This window comes from Clupea harengus, chromosome 9 (assembly GCF_900700415.2).
Source record: "Clupea harengus chromosome 9, Ch_v2.0.2, whole genome shotgun sequence".
In the NCBI taxonomy this organism is placed as follows: Eukaryota; Metazoa; Chordata; class Actinopteri; order Clupeiformes; family Clupeidae; genus Clupea; species Clupea harengus.
This window is the reverse complement of record NC_045160.1, coordinates 11513345-11530602: the sequence shown is the minus strand read 5'-3', so window position 1 is coordinate 11530602 and position 17258 is coordinate 11513345. Positions and strand designations below refer to the sequence as shown.

The 17258-nt window shown below is 43.7% G+C and overlaps 1 protein-coding gene across 4 annotated transcripts; it reads right to left on the bottom strand.

Moving 5' to 3' along the window:
- Positions 1–1978: 1978 nt before the first annotated feature.
- On the bottom strand, positions 1979–15565 carry slc6a4a (solute carrier family 6 member 4a). 4 transcript variants are annotated; one of them, XM_031573419.2, is made up of 15 exons: positions 14873–15565; positions 12813–12917; positions 10052–10663; positions 8966–9100; positions 8129–8351; positions 7386–7524; positions 6949–7083; positions 6746–6849; positions 6385–6512; positions 6087–6199; positions 5416–5547; positions 5165–5264; positions 4839–4939; positions 4419–4586; positions 1979–3792 (listed from the first exon to the last, which is right to left on the bottom strand). In XM_031573419.2, exons 3-15 carry the CDS (start codon positions 10425–10427, stop codon positions 3709–3711), a joined length of 1938 nt encoding a protein of 645 aa, XP_031429279.1. In that variant the 5' UTR covers positions 10428–10663; positions 12813–12917; positions 14873–15565; the 3' UTR covers positions 1979–3708. The 4 variants fall into 4 exon arrangements, with proteins under 4 accessions (XP_031429279.1, XP_031429277.1, XP_031429278.1 ...); XM_031573417.2 differs by having other exon boundaries at positions 10052–10640; XM_031573418.2 differs by lacking the exon at positions 14873–15565 and adding an exon at positions 13619–13715 and having other exon boundaries at positions 10052–10640.
- Positions 15566–17258: the final 1693 nt, after the last annotated feature.

Here is a 17258-nt window from a genome sequence, read left to right as displayed (position 1 = left end):
ATTTGAAAGGCAATCAAAAATGTGAATCAAAACCAAATAAAGCTGAACAGGGTGTTGACAGGTGAAGAGGAGGGATTGGAGAACGTTGAACATAACCTGTTCACTGACCAAAAGATTTTAAGAATTTATATTGTTCAGAAATTAGACTGCAAGTTTAGGAATGGTTATTCATCATTATACTGTAAAATATTCTATGATGTCTAATTTCTGTTTATTGCCCAAAAAGACTGGCACGGATGGCAAAGATGGGGGACAGATATGTGGGCATGCAGGAGATGCAGAGATGAAGGTGGCTGTGTGGTGTTTAATATAGATCTGCACTGATAAGGCACACAGAAAAACAGGAAGTTTCCATCAGTCAGGAGAGGGGGTCCATAGGAAATTGCCACAGAGAAGGTGCACAGAGAGGGACGCTGGAATACTACGTGACAGTCATGGCGACTGTGCCTTTCATATGTTGTTTACTCTCACACACCTCAGTGCCACTTGATTCTCTGTCCAAATCTTTGCTGTAAATTATTTTTGTGTCTTTTGTGTAGTATTGTAATAAAGTCCAGGGATGGAACTTTAACAGGTGACTATGAGTTTATGAGATTGTGTTCGGAAAAGTATGGAAGTGTTGTTACTTTTATAGACCCAGTCATTCTTTGAAAACATTTTACAATCACAATGTTACGTTGTAACCAGCCTTAAAGCTAGTGGTAGAGGATTTGTATATCAACATTTTAGTGAAAATATTGAAGTGTGTGCTTCTGGTGTCCTGGAACTTACTGATGGAGGCAGTGGTGGAAGAGCACAGGAACATGCCTAAGGTCGAGGTGGCTAAGATTTTAGGATTCAGGGAATTTAATCTTTTAACTCTCTCGCTCTATCAAATATATCCTCTGTCTCTCAGAAATAAATACACAGTGAAACAGATTTGAATGTTGTACTAAAATGTTGAAATACGTGGTCACCATGCACAGAGAATATGACACTATACCCTCAAGAGTGTGGTGCACTCAGGTACAAATATTGTCATATCTTTGCCAAGTCTAGCAATTGGGCTTAGTCCAAATGTCTTTGTATGCAAATACAATGACAATAAAGGCTTTTCTATTTCTATTCATCCCAATGAAATACTGTAGCTATGAGTATCAAATACTAATACAATTCTCAAAACCCTTTCTGTCACGACTGCGTTTTGCATCCAGATAAACGTGTCCTCCAACTGTCAGAAACAAAGAGCAAGGAAAAGCACGAGCCCTGGACGTCTGCTCTGTAAACATTTGAGGTAGGCTGACTGTTGAAGTGAAAGGGGGTGACAGAGAGGACAGGAGATGGACACTTCAGGGCCTGTAGTTTATTATTCTGTGACAGAGCACTCAAACTTCCTCTTTCTTAGGGGGAGAAAGTCCCCTGCCCATCTATTTCTAATCTCTTCACTATCATGATTGCAGAAGCGGAGCTGGAGAGGGGAGACATGGATTGCAGTTGATGGCAGTGAGAAAGGTCAAGGACTCGAAGGGTGGGGAAGGATTTCCCTTCTGCCTGAAGGTTGAAGGAAATCCTCATAGATTCTGGTTTGTCTTTACTTTAAGATTTTGTGCGCTCTTGAATTTGACATTGCGGTTATCATGAAAGTGCAAGTATAAGACATAGATTAATAATCAATTGTGTTATTTGATTATGTAATTTAAATAAATGGTATTAATGACTAAAGTAAAGAATTCTTGGTGTATCTAGCTGTAAAACAGTAGCTAGCTATGTATAGCTATTTAGCTGTATCCTACTGGTGCTTTATACTTACAATAGAAATAAGGCTCAGTGATCAGAATAGTTAGGATATTTCATTGTCTATATCATTACATCCAAATGTCTATATTTGAAATCCATTCCAAAGTTTCTGTTTCAACAGACTGGATTCATGCCAAACGATTTGATCAGCTATGCTTCATTACAACACAATCTTAAAGAGAACCACACATTGACACAGGTATATATTTATATTCCTCTTTTATTTGATATATAGCTTTATTCTATAACTTTTTATTCCAATACAATCTTACGGACATCGACCAACAACAGGTTTCCAGAGGTACAAGAGAAGGATTGACTTTACTGCAGTAACAGTGAATCCCGCTGGACGAGACAGGAGAGTGTCACAATGTCAAGGCACGAAAGAGAAGCACAGTATTACTACATCAGCGAGCATGCACACACTGACTAAACACGCCGTGGCTCTGGAGTTCTCCCTACCTGCCCACGACACACACCAGAAAGGTTAACAGTCTAAGGATTCTCATTCTCGTCCTTGCTCCCACTCTCTCTCAAATACACACACAGATGAACACACACACAGTCACGCTGACGCCGACACTCACACTCACACACACTCACACACACATACACACACACTCTTAGAGAGAGGCTAACACACCTCTTCGCCCTCTCTGTGAAATATCAGCACTCAGTAAGAGTGGAAACGGCTTGACAGTTTTGATTACACACATTTCTGCAAACTACAATTGTACATTCCTTTACATACTACTTTCCAATCAAACACAAGACACACTTTTTTTTAAGGTGAAAAGTAAAAAAAGGTAGTGATAAATCAGAAGCCACTGAGGCCTCAATGTTGAAGTGTTGTACTGACAGTTGTACTGATAGCATTTTCAGGGTCCACCAGATGTTAGGAATGCATGGATGGCAACCAAATAATCTTATAGAAACGAATATGAAAGAGAGTCATAATTATCAGCATTACATGTAATATATCAACTATTTATGCAACTCAAAATATCAGCTCTTGAAATAAATACACACCTTCTATAGATACACTATAATGCTTTCATGCTAGATGACCACCATGATCACCATCAGACTGCACTGGGGTGACTCAGCATATTGATGCTCTCATAAAGTAGGTTTAATAATGATACATGCCTGCATACACACACAATCACACCTACTACTGCTCAGTCTAAAACTCTTGCCTGAGAAGCTCTTTGCTGTTCTCCTGACATCCTAGCCAGGAAAGAAGTGTCCCAAACACAATCTTAAACCCTTACAGAACTAGCTCTATCCCATACGTCCCTCATCAACAGCAAACTCATCCTCATTGAAGTAACATTTGGATATACCTGTATTTATATCAACAAAATATCCTAATATTTGGCTTCATATAGAAAAGTAAAAGTTACCTGATTTTTTTTACCTTGCGATGGATAAACGATTAGAAGTTGCTTCTTTGTAAGACAATAAAGGCTGAATGACAAATGTAATGAACATGATACACTACTGGTGGATCAACGAAAGAAACTTCACCCAAAGAAATTTCACCTGAAACCGAGGTGAAATCAGTTAAGACTAAGTTTAGAAAATGTGCCACTCATATTAAGACTGGAGATGTGCAGATATGTAAATGTATTGTGCTACGTCAGTTGTCATATTTTCTCACATTACACGGCTATGAGGTGAAGTAAGTCACGTGAGTCTACGCAACAGGGTTAGCAAATGGTCACAAGAAGAGGGTGCAATGGGTTGCTGCAGGGTATGGCCCCCAAAAACCCCCAGCCTCCCATGGTGGAGTGCAGAGAGGTCCTCCCTGCCCCAGCAGAGGTGAGTGGGGTCTGGTAAATAGGGTTAGGGCAGAGGGTGCAGACAGGAAGGAACACCCCATTCCCCGCAGTTGTGCTACATGTCCAGCAGGGGGCAGCGTGGTCCCATTCACACGGCGTTGGTGATGATGATGTCTCTGTGAGGGCCGCCGTCCACTTCTCTGACCTCCGGTGTGATGCTCTTCAGGAGCCTCTGAAAGGGACAGAAAGGAAACGAAAAAAAAAAATTATCATATGATATAATAATGATGGTAATGATTCTTTTCACAGTCATTATTTTCAGAGCAGAAGACAGCATCAACCGTGCAAACGCTCTTTCTTTTGTCATGACTGACTGACAGCTGAGCTTAGCACGAGGGGCCACCGTGTTCCTGTGACCTCGCAGAGCACTGCCTCTCTGCGGTCTCAGTGGCAGTCGCTCAGCACACCGCACACCACACACACACACACACACACACACACACACACACACACACACACACACACAGGCGCACGCTTGCGCTGACAGGACCTCTCAGCATCCCTCGCATCATTAACACAGGTACAAAACCCCCATCAAAGCCTCTGTGAGGGCTCCCTCTGTTGAGTTGACACTCGAGACAATAGCTGAGTGTTGTCTGTAGGTGTCTGTCTACATTTGTGTGAGAGCCCACAGGCTTGTTGATCTTTCATCAACACTACCATATCCTTTTACTTGAGGCAGGTACATGGTGTGCCCTCGTGACTGGGTAAAAGACTGGCTTGCGTGTGTGGATCGGTGTATGTGAGTGTGTGGGTGTGTGTGTGTGTGTGTGTGTATGTGTGCGGGTATGCTCTCACCTGCTTGAAGGTCCCTTTGGTGGTAAGCAGGAGGTAAACCATGTATGCGGGCACACAGATGAATGAGGAGACGCCAATGCAGTAGCCAAGAACAGTGGTCCAGAAGGGGTAGTTATAGTGGAACAACTTCACATCAGGAGGGAAGACTAAAAAACTACCGATGATGAACTAGACCAAACAGGGAGAAAAAAAACAGGTCAGTTTGACAGGTGAAAGGAGGCTCTCAATAGAACACCTAATAACACTCAATAGAATATAAAACACCTTTCCATCATCCATTTCTGCAACATCTCCTTCTTCTCTGTCTGTCTGTCTGTCTGTCTGTCTGTCTGTCTGTCTGTCTGTCTGTGTCTTGCACTCTCTCTCTCTCTCTCTAGCCTGGTGCTACTGTCGGTAGGTTGGGTGAGTGATCTTACTCACCAGCAAGAAGCAGGGACAGATGACCGCCCAGCACACTCTCCAAAACCAGCCTGGGGCAAAGCCCAGCATCAGCTGCACGTCACTGCAAAAACGCGATGTCCCTGTACACACACACACACACACACACACACACACACACACACACACACACAAACACACACACACACACACACACACACACACAGAGACACACAGACACACACAGACACACACAGAGAGACACATACCCATACGCACACACAATACTGTTTCTCTTGCTGCCTGATGTGTGTCCTCAAACATGATGGCCATAATACTATTTAAAGAGTGGGTGTCTCTGTGTTTACCATAAAACCAAGAAACAGCAATGACCTCCAGGAAGACCACAGTTATGACGGCCGGGCCAGTTGCATACTCCTCAAACAGCTTCACCACGAATGCCCCTCCCTGGAGGAAACAAGACAGACACACAAGACAGTTTCACTTCCACTGTAAATGCACTCCAGCAACACCTCACTGTGCACACACAAACGCCCATTAGTCATCTATACTACATTCCAAATTATGAGGAGGTCTATTGTTCTGTGGAATCACTCACATAGGTTAGTGTGGAGATTGCTCCCAGGTAGCAAACACACACAAGGCCCAGAACAAACCACTCTCTCCTCTTGACCAGGAGGTGAGGGAACTCATCCAGCATGGCAGTAATCACCCCTTCCAGGCCAGCAAACTATAAAACAAAAAGCAAGCAGTCAGGTGAGATCAGTGATGGCTTGGAAAATAGGCAACAGGACCAATAAAAGAGCAGTGGGGAGGGAGGAGGTGGGGAGACATATAAATGACCAGGCACTCGCACCCCTGGAGGGCCAAAACAAAACCAGCAAGATGCTGTCAGCGCATTCAGATAAGAGCGCTGTCATTCCCGGTGGAAACCATGGAAACACCACGAGGAGTGATTAAGAATTTTTAAATGAAGGCCTGCAGTGATCGGACTAATGGCTAATGACAATGAACCAGGAGTGTCTCATATAATAGGTCCTTCTGACAACAAGACTCACCACATACAGAGCTGACAGGCTGAACACACAAAACACATGGCACAGTCAACAGCACTGCCTCTGTGTAGGTTATTAGGACGTGTGTGTTCATTAAGGCATGTGTGTGGAGGCAGGAAAAGAAAGACTGAGAGAGTGTGAGAGGCAGAGGGAGAGATAGAGAAAGAGAGAGAGAGAGAGAGATAAAGACAGAGAGAAGGAGATGGAGACTGACCGTGCTGTCCAAGCCTAGCATGATGATCATGAGGAAGAAGATAATTGCGAAGAAAGTGGCAGCCGGCATATTCGCAATGGCCTCGGCATATATGATGAACAAAAGACTCGGGCCTGCAAACAAAATCAGACTTCTTCAAGTACAGGTAAAGACTTCACAAACAGACAGGGCAACCCTCAGGACAATCAGTCACAGAACAGAGAAATAGCACTCAAGTTAAAAGCTCAACTTGAAGACCAAAATGACCTTTTTAAAGTTTACGAGTAGAGCCAACTGGAACAAACATGCTGTTTCCCACCTGCGTCCTTAGCAACAGTTTCCACGCCCTGTTTGCGCATCTCAGCCATGTAGCCGAGAACGGTGAAGATCACAAAGCCTGAGAGGAAGCTCGTCAGACAGTTCACTGAGCTCGTCACCAGAGCATCTCTGCAAGAAACAATGTGAGATACAGAACAAATCCAAAAGTTCAGAACATTGGTTTCATCACTGTAGATATTAGTCAATTATTGTTTCATTGATAAAATGAAATTGAAACATTGATGAGTTGCAACTACAACTTGCCATCTAAAACATGATGCATTTACAAACATTGACATAAATTGCTTTTTAAGTCGCAAGGCAAATGATGGCAAAGAATGTCACCCTAAAAGGTTCCTCACTTGTAACAGTTGTTGTGAAATGGGTTGTAGCTGGCAAAGGCCAAAAGCACACCAAACCCTGGGCCCAAAGAGAAGAAGATTTGCGCAGCTGCGTCTATCCATACCTACCAGGCACAGAAAGACAACACAATAAGACAACTAAGATATTGAAGACGGTAAATTGATGTGCAGTGTAACTGTTCCATGACAACACTGGGTTTCACCGTGGTGGTGAGAAGCTTCTCCCAGTTAGGCTTCAGGTAGAAGACGACACCCCTCCACGCACCAGGGAGAGTGGCTCCTCTAACCAGCAGGATGAGCAGAACCAGGTACGGGAAGGTCGCCGTCACCCACACAACCTAAGAAAAGGCGTGGAACATCAGTGAGCACGTGCTTCAGGCTAGAGCTAAACTCACGTGTGATTCTGCAGTGGAGTGTTTTGGACTGAGAAACAATCATTTATTATGGGCCAAAACTCAATTTTCTCCAAAGAACCTATCTGATACAAAAAAAAAATAGAAGATAAAAAGAAGAAGAACCCCATATTCTATATTCTAATTCTAGATTGCACCATCACTCATTGTGAGTGAAAACCCCTTCCATCTTTACAATTACATTAATACAGCAGAATCATTTCTTTGACCTTTGCATAGCTGCACACCTTGCCTGAGGTCTTGACGCCCTTCCAGATGCTGAAGTAGACGATGGTGAAGATGAAGAGCAGGCATAGGGCCAGCTGCCAATTCACCGAACCCAAATCATGCAGACCCGGAGAACGGTGCACCTGCAGAACATGCCTCCTGTGAGAGGGAGAGAGAGATGGAGGGAGAGAGAGATGGAGGGAAGAAGGGAAACAGAAAGAAAAAGAAAGCACTGTAATAAATCGTAAGATAGCAGAAAGAAAAAAGCAAAAAAAAGACGTGTTTGGTTAGGGGGTGGGTTAAGGGGCATTTACACGGACAGGCATTTAAAAAAAGACAGTAAAATTAGAAAAACAAGATTCATGTGGAAAACAGGAAATTGGGATGGCAGACAGACATAGATGAGCTGTTCAGTTAACCCCAGGTCTTACATGTGGGATAAACTTGAGCAAAGCCCCCCAAATCCCCTCCAAAGTCACTGATAGATATAGACAAGGCAAGCAGCCAAAACAGGATAATGGTTCTGCTCAGACTCACTTTTACAGTTCAGTCTCCGCCCCTGACACAGGGAGGGACCAGTAAAGGCAGCAAAGCTCCTCACCTTCCCTTATCTCTCTTTCTCTCTACCAAACATCTCCTCTTCCTCTAGACACTGGAGTCACTGTTTCCCATATATATATACACAGGTGGTGGACCCTGGACCTTCTAGATCTCTCTCGGGTCTGTAACCTGACTTGGACTAACCTCACTTACATGCACTTACGTATAGAACTCCTCGGCAGGAGAGATGGAGGCGTTGGTCCAGGACACGTTCATGTCGGTGGACAGGTACTGGGTGCAGTTGACGGTGTTCCAGCTGTTGGTGCAGCTGGTCCACGGCAGGGTGGAGCGGAAGGAGGACAGGAGGTAGTACAGAGCCCAAGCCATGATGGTGTTGTAGTAAAAGGCAATGTACAAGGCAATGATGCAGATGGCATAGCCTATGCCTGAGAGAGAGAGAGAGAGAGAGAGAGAGAGAGAGAGAGAGAGAGAGAGAGAGGGAGGTAGAAAGGGAGAGAGGGAGAAAGGACAGACAGAGAATATGAGTGACAGAAAATGGGAGAGTGACACCAGGGCTTCACTCAAGGCCTTATTCTGTTTCAAGCTCATTCAAGTTGAAAAGTGTACGAATGACATTTAAAAACTCGGATTTCTTCACATGAAAAAAACAAGTTTATGAGAGGCTGGCATTTTAATGTCAAATGTGACGATTTCCATAACAGAGAGATGCCCCAACATTATGCCTATCAGCAAAGAGCCCGGAATTGCCATTCGAGAGGGCACACTGAAGGGTCGGGGGGGGGGGGGGGGTTGCGCATACTATCAGTCTGTCTCCCTTTAACTCAACTCCTTGGAAAAGCCCTCCGTTTGTCGCAGGCATGCCATTCACATCAGCCAGTTAGTTAGTCAGTCAGTCAGTCTGAAGCTGGAGTTGTTTGTCTGTCTGTCTGTCTGTCTGTCTGTCTGTGTGTGTGTGTGTGTGTGTGTGTGTGTGTGTGTGTGTGTGTGTGTGTGTGTGTGTGTGTGTGTCAGTGTGCGTGTGCGTGTGTGTGTGTCTCACCCTTGAAGATGGGGCATACGTGCCTCCAGATGGAGATGCAGCCGCTGCGGTGGAACTGTCCCAGCGCCAGCTCCATGTAGAAGAGCGGCACGCCCCCGAACACCGCCATCAGCAGGTAGGGCAGGAGGAACGCACCTGGGGAGGAGGACAAGGACGCAGTGGGAGACTGTGAACAGGCAAACCAACCTTTCAGATGCGTTGGAACTCTGTTTTTCAAAACCTTTTAAAACATTCCAATTGGGGCAATTGATCAGTATCCACAGTGTTATATATGTATATACTTTTTTCAATTCTATGTATGCTGATCCGATGATAATATGCTTTCATGCTACACAGGCATGCCTAAAATAAAATGTAAACTAGCATGGAAAAAGCAACTCTACACCAGACAACACTGTATTCAAATGTGTATTTACTTTTGCACTTTTCACATAGTGGTTGATTGAGCACCCATGAGACAGGTTATTAAAGCCTAGGAAACAGATTGAAGTCACACTCATGAAAACCACAATTAATAGTGCTGGTTGTATCAACTTTGTGTGTGTGTGTGTGTGTGTGTGTGTGTGTGTGTGTGTGTGTGTGTGTGTCTTTCGCCTTTCATCCCTCTCTGTTCGTGGAGTGAGACAGGAAATTGAAAAGGTTTTATTATTGCAAATTCAATAAAAAGGAATCCATACCGCTGCTGGTATCAGTCCCAGAGATTGTGCGGTAACGAGAGGGAGAACGCAGCGAAACCCCTCGGTAAACACTGTTTGTTTGCTCTGTGCCTTTGCAACATGTTTACCTTCCATTAAAAACAGTCACAAACTCAGTCCCTAACATGGTGATGGTGTTAGCATTAGGTAAATATGAACTGCCATCTTATCTGTGCTTTTTACACTTTTGTGTATACAGAAAATAGTGAGAGCAAAAGTGAAATGTTGACATAATGTGAAATGTGTATGTATGAAATGTATGATTCAAATCTATGATAGGTTAAGTGTGTGATCTATGCAATCTAGTCATGCAATCTATACTACCTCTCACACATTCGGAAAAAATGGTGTGAAACCCGGAATGCCAGTCCTGATAGAACTGCTGCCTCACCTCCTCCATTCTGGTAACAGATGTATGGAAAACGCCAGACGTTGCCCAGGTCCACGGCATATCCAATCACGGACAGCAGAAAATCCATCTTCTTGTTCCACGTCTCGCGGGGCGGGTCCAGACTGGTCTGCTGGACCACCAGGGTTCTGAGAGGCCCTGGGCCGCTTCCCCAGCTCCCCTCGCCCGTGACCCCCTCCCTCGGGCTCTGAGGCGAGGTGCTTGGGTACCCATTGGAGCCCTGCCCGGGACCGGAGTTGACCTTCTGACCTTTCTCCGCGGCATTGTCTCCCATAAGTAGTCCGTTCTCCTGCGATCCCTCAGGTTTGTCCTTTTCTCCCTCGTTTTCTGTGCTCATCATCGACTGTTTCATCTCCATGGCGATGGTGGCTGTTAGGGTGTCGGTGTCGGCGGCACTGGTGGACCTCTGGAACTCTGGGATGTGGCGCCCATCAGGGGAAGAGGAGTATGGGGAGGAAAACTTGGTGCGAATGGAGCAAGACTGCGCTGGGTTTTATTGATAGAAGCACTGCAGGACCTGGCTCCGATTCCCAAGTTAACAAGCTCAGGTGGAAAAACAGCTTGTGCTTGGCTGCAGAACAAGGATAAAAAGTCCTGAGGTCACCCTCAAATTCATTTAATTGTATTTGCAAGTTTTATCCAACCCATAGAAATGATAACCGTTGTTAGATTTCAAAATTGTTCTTTTCTGAGATGTGCAGGATTATGGTGCATATATAGAATACTGGGTGAGTTCTTTTTGTATGATACAAACACTATATGATTTACCAGATCTATTTCCCTGTTAAGGGTTAACATAATAAAACTGAAAGTGAAATATATTCAGGCCCCAGCAAAATTACATCTGGGGGAAATGCCAGAAAGCATTTATTTAATTTATTTTGCCCAACAATGTAGCTGTTGCTGAGACTGTAATATAAGACATTTAAAAAAAAAGAAAGAACAAGCACCTAAACAAATACATCAGAGACGACCTACCCTCGGCCCAAAAATCAAGTCCTAACAAGGTCTGATAGAAAAGCGTGAAGGGGTTTCAATAGCAAACGGCTTTCTTCCCTCAACAATGTAGGCAATAACTTAGTATACAGAATATATTTATTCTTTAAGTTTATAAAAGTTCATAAAAAACAGATTGACTTAAAAGGTAACTTATGCACTTTTTGACACCTAATAAAAATATAACGGAATACATTCGTTGGTTAAATTATATTCAGACGCCATGACTATAATTACAGAAAATGATTATCTGAATTATTAACATTATTGGCGTAATCTACGGTATAGGGTGTATGTTCCGACATGGCTCCAAGAGGACATTTTTTAATAGAGAGTATAGTTGAGTTTCCATCTGATCATTCTCACAAAGCACCTTACTCATTCTGCTGTGCTGTTGTTAATTATGTGCTGGAAAAAGGCAAATGGCGCTCATAAAAATGTAAATTCACTGAGGAGGGCGCACCAATTCTTGAATTTTTCATAGATTAGGTTACCTCTCCAAATAGGCAAGCATGACGGGCGAGTGAGTGCAGGTATGCCAAATTATTTGTGCCGACATATTTATCAAATTTTAGCTTGGATGGCTGCCTGCTTTTAACTTGCTTCAATGGGGAACACCTAATTAAATCACACAACTAATCCACAGTGATGCTGCATTAGCGTCACTGCGCACATTTTGCACGTCTCTCAAAAGTATGCCACCTGGTTAAGGATGATAAAACAGACAACTCTTTTATTGTTTGACATTTTACCTTGTAGGATTTTTTATCACACTCTTTTGTGTACATATTGCCCTCAACATTATATTTAAGTTATTCAAAATGAAAATAGAAATAAATCCCCGATAGAAGCGCGACTTTCGAGAGGAAGAGCATGCCCTAGCCATTAATTATGTTTTACAGTGACTAATTAACACGGAAACGGCTGTAGATATGCGAGGAATGTAATTATCCCTATTGAGTAGCCTAATTATTAATAATTGCCTTTCAGTTCACAGAGGAATTCCAACTGAACCGCACGTTCTACAGAATGGTTCGCCTTTAATAATATGATTCTCGGGAGCAAAGTCACAGCACCTTCTGCACTGTCAAAAAACGCCTGGACTCTTTCATAATATCCATGTAATAAGGCGCACGGTGTCAAGTACCAGCGCGGAAGCAACACACGTGCAGTCAAGATGGTAATTAGCTTTAAAAAGTCGATAGGTAGTAACTACGACATGATTCCAACACCTTGTTCAAAGAGAAACAGGTGGCATAACTTACAACGTCCTGCAAACATCAGAGCATCAGATAAAAAGCGTGTAGCCCAACTTACTGTTGAATAAAAGGCGTGTTGCCTGCGTGAATCAGCCTGGCAAAAGGAGTCAGTTTTTACTGCTTTCTTGAGAGCCAAACCTATTTCTTAAACCAGTAACTGCTCAGCAAAAGAGAGGTGAAGTGTTTTGGACAAGCAAACCCACTTCTCCAGAGGGAGCCATAACGTCTGAACTTCAGGGTACATTTTACACTATTCTTTAACATAAGTGGGCATGTGCACACTGAATGCATGGACTCTAAAAATGTGATCAAATTATAAAGGTCATCCTGAAACTTCTTGTCTTTTTCTTAAGTACAATTTGATCGTATTGAGTGAAAACACAATGCAAGATCATCATTGCACATTAGGACGAAAGAGAGAGAGAACTATCACCCACACATGCATGCACAGACTTGCTGATTTGGGAAAAAAAGAGACTTGCACTCACCATCCCCTGTGCAACCCTACTACCATGCAGGCGATCAGAAGCGGTGTGGGGTCTGTGACAAGGTGGTACCACTGTCCCTCACAGCCTACAGAGCAGACACTCCCCCTACAACCAAGCAGGAGTTTCAGTCCCCCCCCTCTTCATAATTACATAATAGCCCCTATACATTGTTTTGTGCTTTCCAATATTGTTAGATTCTATTTTTGATATGTATGGAGCTCCAGACAGATTGTTTTGTGCAGTTTTCATAACAATGAGAACCTCTGGGTATGTTGTGCACGTGAATAAACAACAGTTTTTTACTGATCAAATAAAACATGGAGAGACTAGAAAAAGAAACGTAATAAATAATGTATGAAACTAACGTCTTTATGAAACTAATTAATATTACCTGAATTTAACTTTTCATCACCTGTAATATCAAATATATATATATTTTTTTTAAATGAAGACTCACTACTTGCCTCTTTAACTGTCTGTCTATGTCTATCTGTCTTGCATGGAATGAACCCTGATTGCTTACGTGTCCTACAATTTTTTAAAAGCTCTAAAAGGTCAACACAGAATATTTGTGCATATACAGACAGAGCATGCAAAGACACTGAGATAATAATTTTAACATTAGAAGAGTAAGACTATTTGTGAATTGTAAGAGTCAACTAGGAACTCTAAGTAGTCCTACCTCTAATTACAACAGTACGATTTTAACATACTCACAAACTGTCACCATTCTATATGGACAATCTGCAATAAAGACATTAAATTATAGATGGCAATTTTGATTATAGCAAAACTGATATTTACACCTTAAGTAGTCAAGCGAATCTGAAGACCAGGACAGGAATGCAGTTCATAGCACACGGCTTCCCCATAATAAACTTCTATACAGGAAATAATACTTCAATTTGAATGTCGCGGGGGGTGTGGGGGCAAGTCAAATGCTTTCCAATCTCTTGGAGGCCATCGCACGTTCGTGGTGGTTTTTATGACAGACTGCGACAAGGAAAAGACCTTATCCCAAGGGAAGTTGACACCCTTCTCGTGCACAAAACAAGAGACAAAACAACACAAGAGCCAAACTTTTAATGACGTCTTTTCAGCTAGTCATAATCACTACCAGCTTTGTCTATTTCCCCCTGGGTCCAGACTGATATAAAGACTAAGCTACAGGTGAGCTTGCTCTAAAAGGCTGATCTTTCAGGCCTCGACTGAACATTTGTCAATTTAGAGAATATTTGAACATGAAATAACATCTGGAGAATAAATCTAGGTATTGTATGTCAATTTATACCACAAACTGGCAGTTTTCTGGAGAGGTCGCACAGGCTGTAGATACAGAGATAATCTATCACCTGTCAATCCAAATTGGCCAGTCCTGAAAAGACTTGTTCCACATGTAACCTGAAAAGTGCGTAGTGTGAGAGGCACAGTATATTGATGGTTGACAGAGATATCCTGTTTTCTTTAGCGGGAAGTACATACAGTAGGAATCAGTGGTGACCACTAATGAGGGTTGTCAAGTAAACATAAAGAGCAGGTCCTGACCATGGACATTGCTCCTTTTCCCCCATGGCCTGATAGGCTACAAACTCTCATCCAATTTACAGATATTCCAACGGTCAGTCATTCCTACAATACACTCCGGACATGGACATAGACGGTCAGTAAGCACAACTGAAAGGAATAGCACCCTCTGGTAGTCTAGAGATGAACTGCAGTTGTTTGGTCATCCAGCACAGAACAAGGGCTCTGCTGAGATTAAATGAGTGACCCCAAAACAAAACAAATCGTTATAACAACAGAGGAGGAACAGAAAAGTTCTGGACAGAATGTTCAGCAGGACATAAACGACCCCCTGACACTGTATCTAATGAACTCAGTTCCCTGTTAGTGTCGAAGAACGTGGATTATTTATTTAGTTTATCTCACATCCCTGTTTTCCTGCCTCAATTTCTGGTCAGGTCTCTGTTAAAAAAGCTAAATTCCACCCACATGTAACCACATTAAGTTAGAGGTACTGTAACTAGTGGGGTATATCAGAATAGAAATGGATGTCTTACCTTGGAAGTGCACAGACCAACTCCACAGCAACACAGGTCATTCAGATTACCAAAGCAATACAAAATCCCAGTGAGGAAGCAGGGCCCCGAGTAGACTGGCACCCCCAACTGGGACAAGCGCATTCTGAGCCTTCCTCAGCCTCTCTAGCCCTATATCCAAGCACACACGCATACACACACAAACGTCCAGGGCATTTGCAGAGGCCAAGTTCCATTGCTTCTTATTCCAAACTCCTATTTTCAGCAAGTCTGATTACCAGGACTATTTTCCAAGTCCCTTGCGACTAGCCACGTGTATTGTTAACAACCAACCTCAGTTGTTTTGAAGGCTGTTTGTGTCTCTCCTCTGGATGATGACGAATCAAGTCTTTTTGAATGCCCTCACATACAGACAAGGCCCTTGGCCAACAGACGAAATAATTCTCATTGTCTTTCGGCTTTGGTCACCATCTTGCAATCAAACACCCTTAAACCCGCTTGCAGATACTCACAATAGCCCTTTTTTCTTGCACAAACAGTACAGCAGCCTCTCATACTTACATCAGAGAGCCCCGTCTCATGCCTATCTGTGTCAGCTAGACTGGCTAATCCCCAGCAAACACTGAGGTGAGCTGAAAGAAAGGGAGGAGAGAGAAGCAAGTCTAAAAGAGAAAGACCACTCAATCATCTGGAAAAAAAAGAGGGCAGACTAAGGAAAGGGAACCGAGGGAGGTTAAACAATCTATAAACAAAATAAAATAATGTCCATCATGGTCGCTCTCTCTTACTCGAGGTAAAAGGCTCAAGGTTGAGTTTGGAAAAGAGGGAGGGCAACCAATGGTGGAATTATAGAATTCTTCTGGAGGTGCTTAGTTTGAGTGGTCTGGGTGCCACCTCCGACTACAGCTGGAGAACACGCCGAAGAGTGTTTTAGCCATTCTCTGAGACTTACCACTTCCTGTTTCTCAGGACTGCTACCAAAAGGGTCCAGGATCCCTAAGCCCCCATGACACATTGGGATCCTGGGGCTTTAAACCCATCCCCAATCTCCAACCCTAGATGAGAAAGCTACAGCACAACCCGGTCACACTTCATTATCCACTACAGCAGTTGAAATCCCAGCAGCAGATTAGGTGGAGCCAAGTATGAGGCATAGATATGATCCTATCCTATGGTGACTCAATTTCCCATTTTCTTTTCATTTATGTTAATCATAGAGTATTAGTTCCTGTGGCTCATGCATAGGTGGAGATGGTGGGAACCTCATCATCTGACTTCTCAAGAATCCCACGGACAAATCATTCAGAGAATAAGTTGAACTAGGAGGGCCTCATTCTCTGGGGTCAGTGGGGGGTGTATTAGTAGTGCACTCATATGTAGGGACTGTCTCATCTACACGTGCTGGAAAGGCTCCAGACACACAAATCAAATTACCAAGATCAACACACGCACGACTTTCACTGGGAGGACAAATGGGCAAGGATCCAACATGGGTCTCTTCTGTCCGTCTTCCATCACCACAGGCTTGGATTTCTCCAAGCTGGAAGTGGAGGGTGTGAAATGAAAATAGCAGATGAAACAACTCACAGCGGACCACCACCTGAGAGGTAAGGAAAAGGAGTGAGATCACCCCCTTTCTCTTGCTCCATCTTACACATTTCTGACTGACCTCTGACGCCCTTAACCTGCCACCCCCCCTAAAAAAAGGGTCGCTAGAGAGCTTCAGTTGCAGCCCCTTTCTTGGAAAGAGAAAGCAATGGCTGTTTTGTGAGTTGCGTGATCTCTGGGAATTGTAAAGATTTAAAGGAAGAGGGCTGAGGTGGAGAAGGCTCCTCACTGCCTCTCCCTCTGGACACAGCTTCCCCATTCTGCCTGTCTGGACTCATCAGGAGAGGAAATAAGAGGTAGTAGAAGAGAAAGAGAGAGAGAACAAAAAGAAAGACTGAAAAAAAAGTAGGGGGAAGAGAATGAGTGGGAGCAAGACTGGGACATTAAATCATTAAAAGAAGTTTTCCATATGCACTCCTGCCCCCTACTAATTCTCCTCCTCTCCAACAGCACATGCTATCGCATGTCCGTCCTGTTTCTCACTCAGGGCTGAAGGCAGCCGTAAACTTGGAGTGAACTCATCACAAACGCGCTCTGCAGGCCCTCTCCTGGATGCTGAATGAGCACTTCCCCCCTCTGGAGGGCCTCTGTCAGAGCGCCATAACTCTCTACTCAGTCCGAGGGGGTCATCAGGCCGGGAGTGGTGTGATGCTCCCTGGACCTCTCCACACATTTCTCCCTGCCTCCCCCTGTGTTGATCCAGGGAAACCGGTCAGGGGCAGATATGTCATGATTTGCGTGGATAAACTATGGTTAACAGTGGCTCTCGGGCCAGGCCAGGTCAGCGCGTAATTCACAA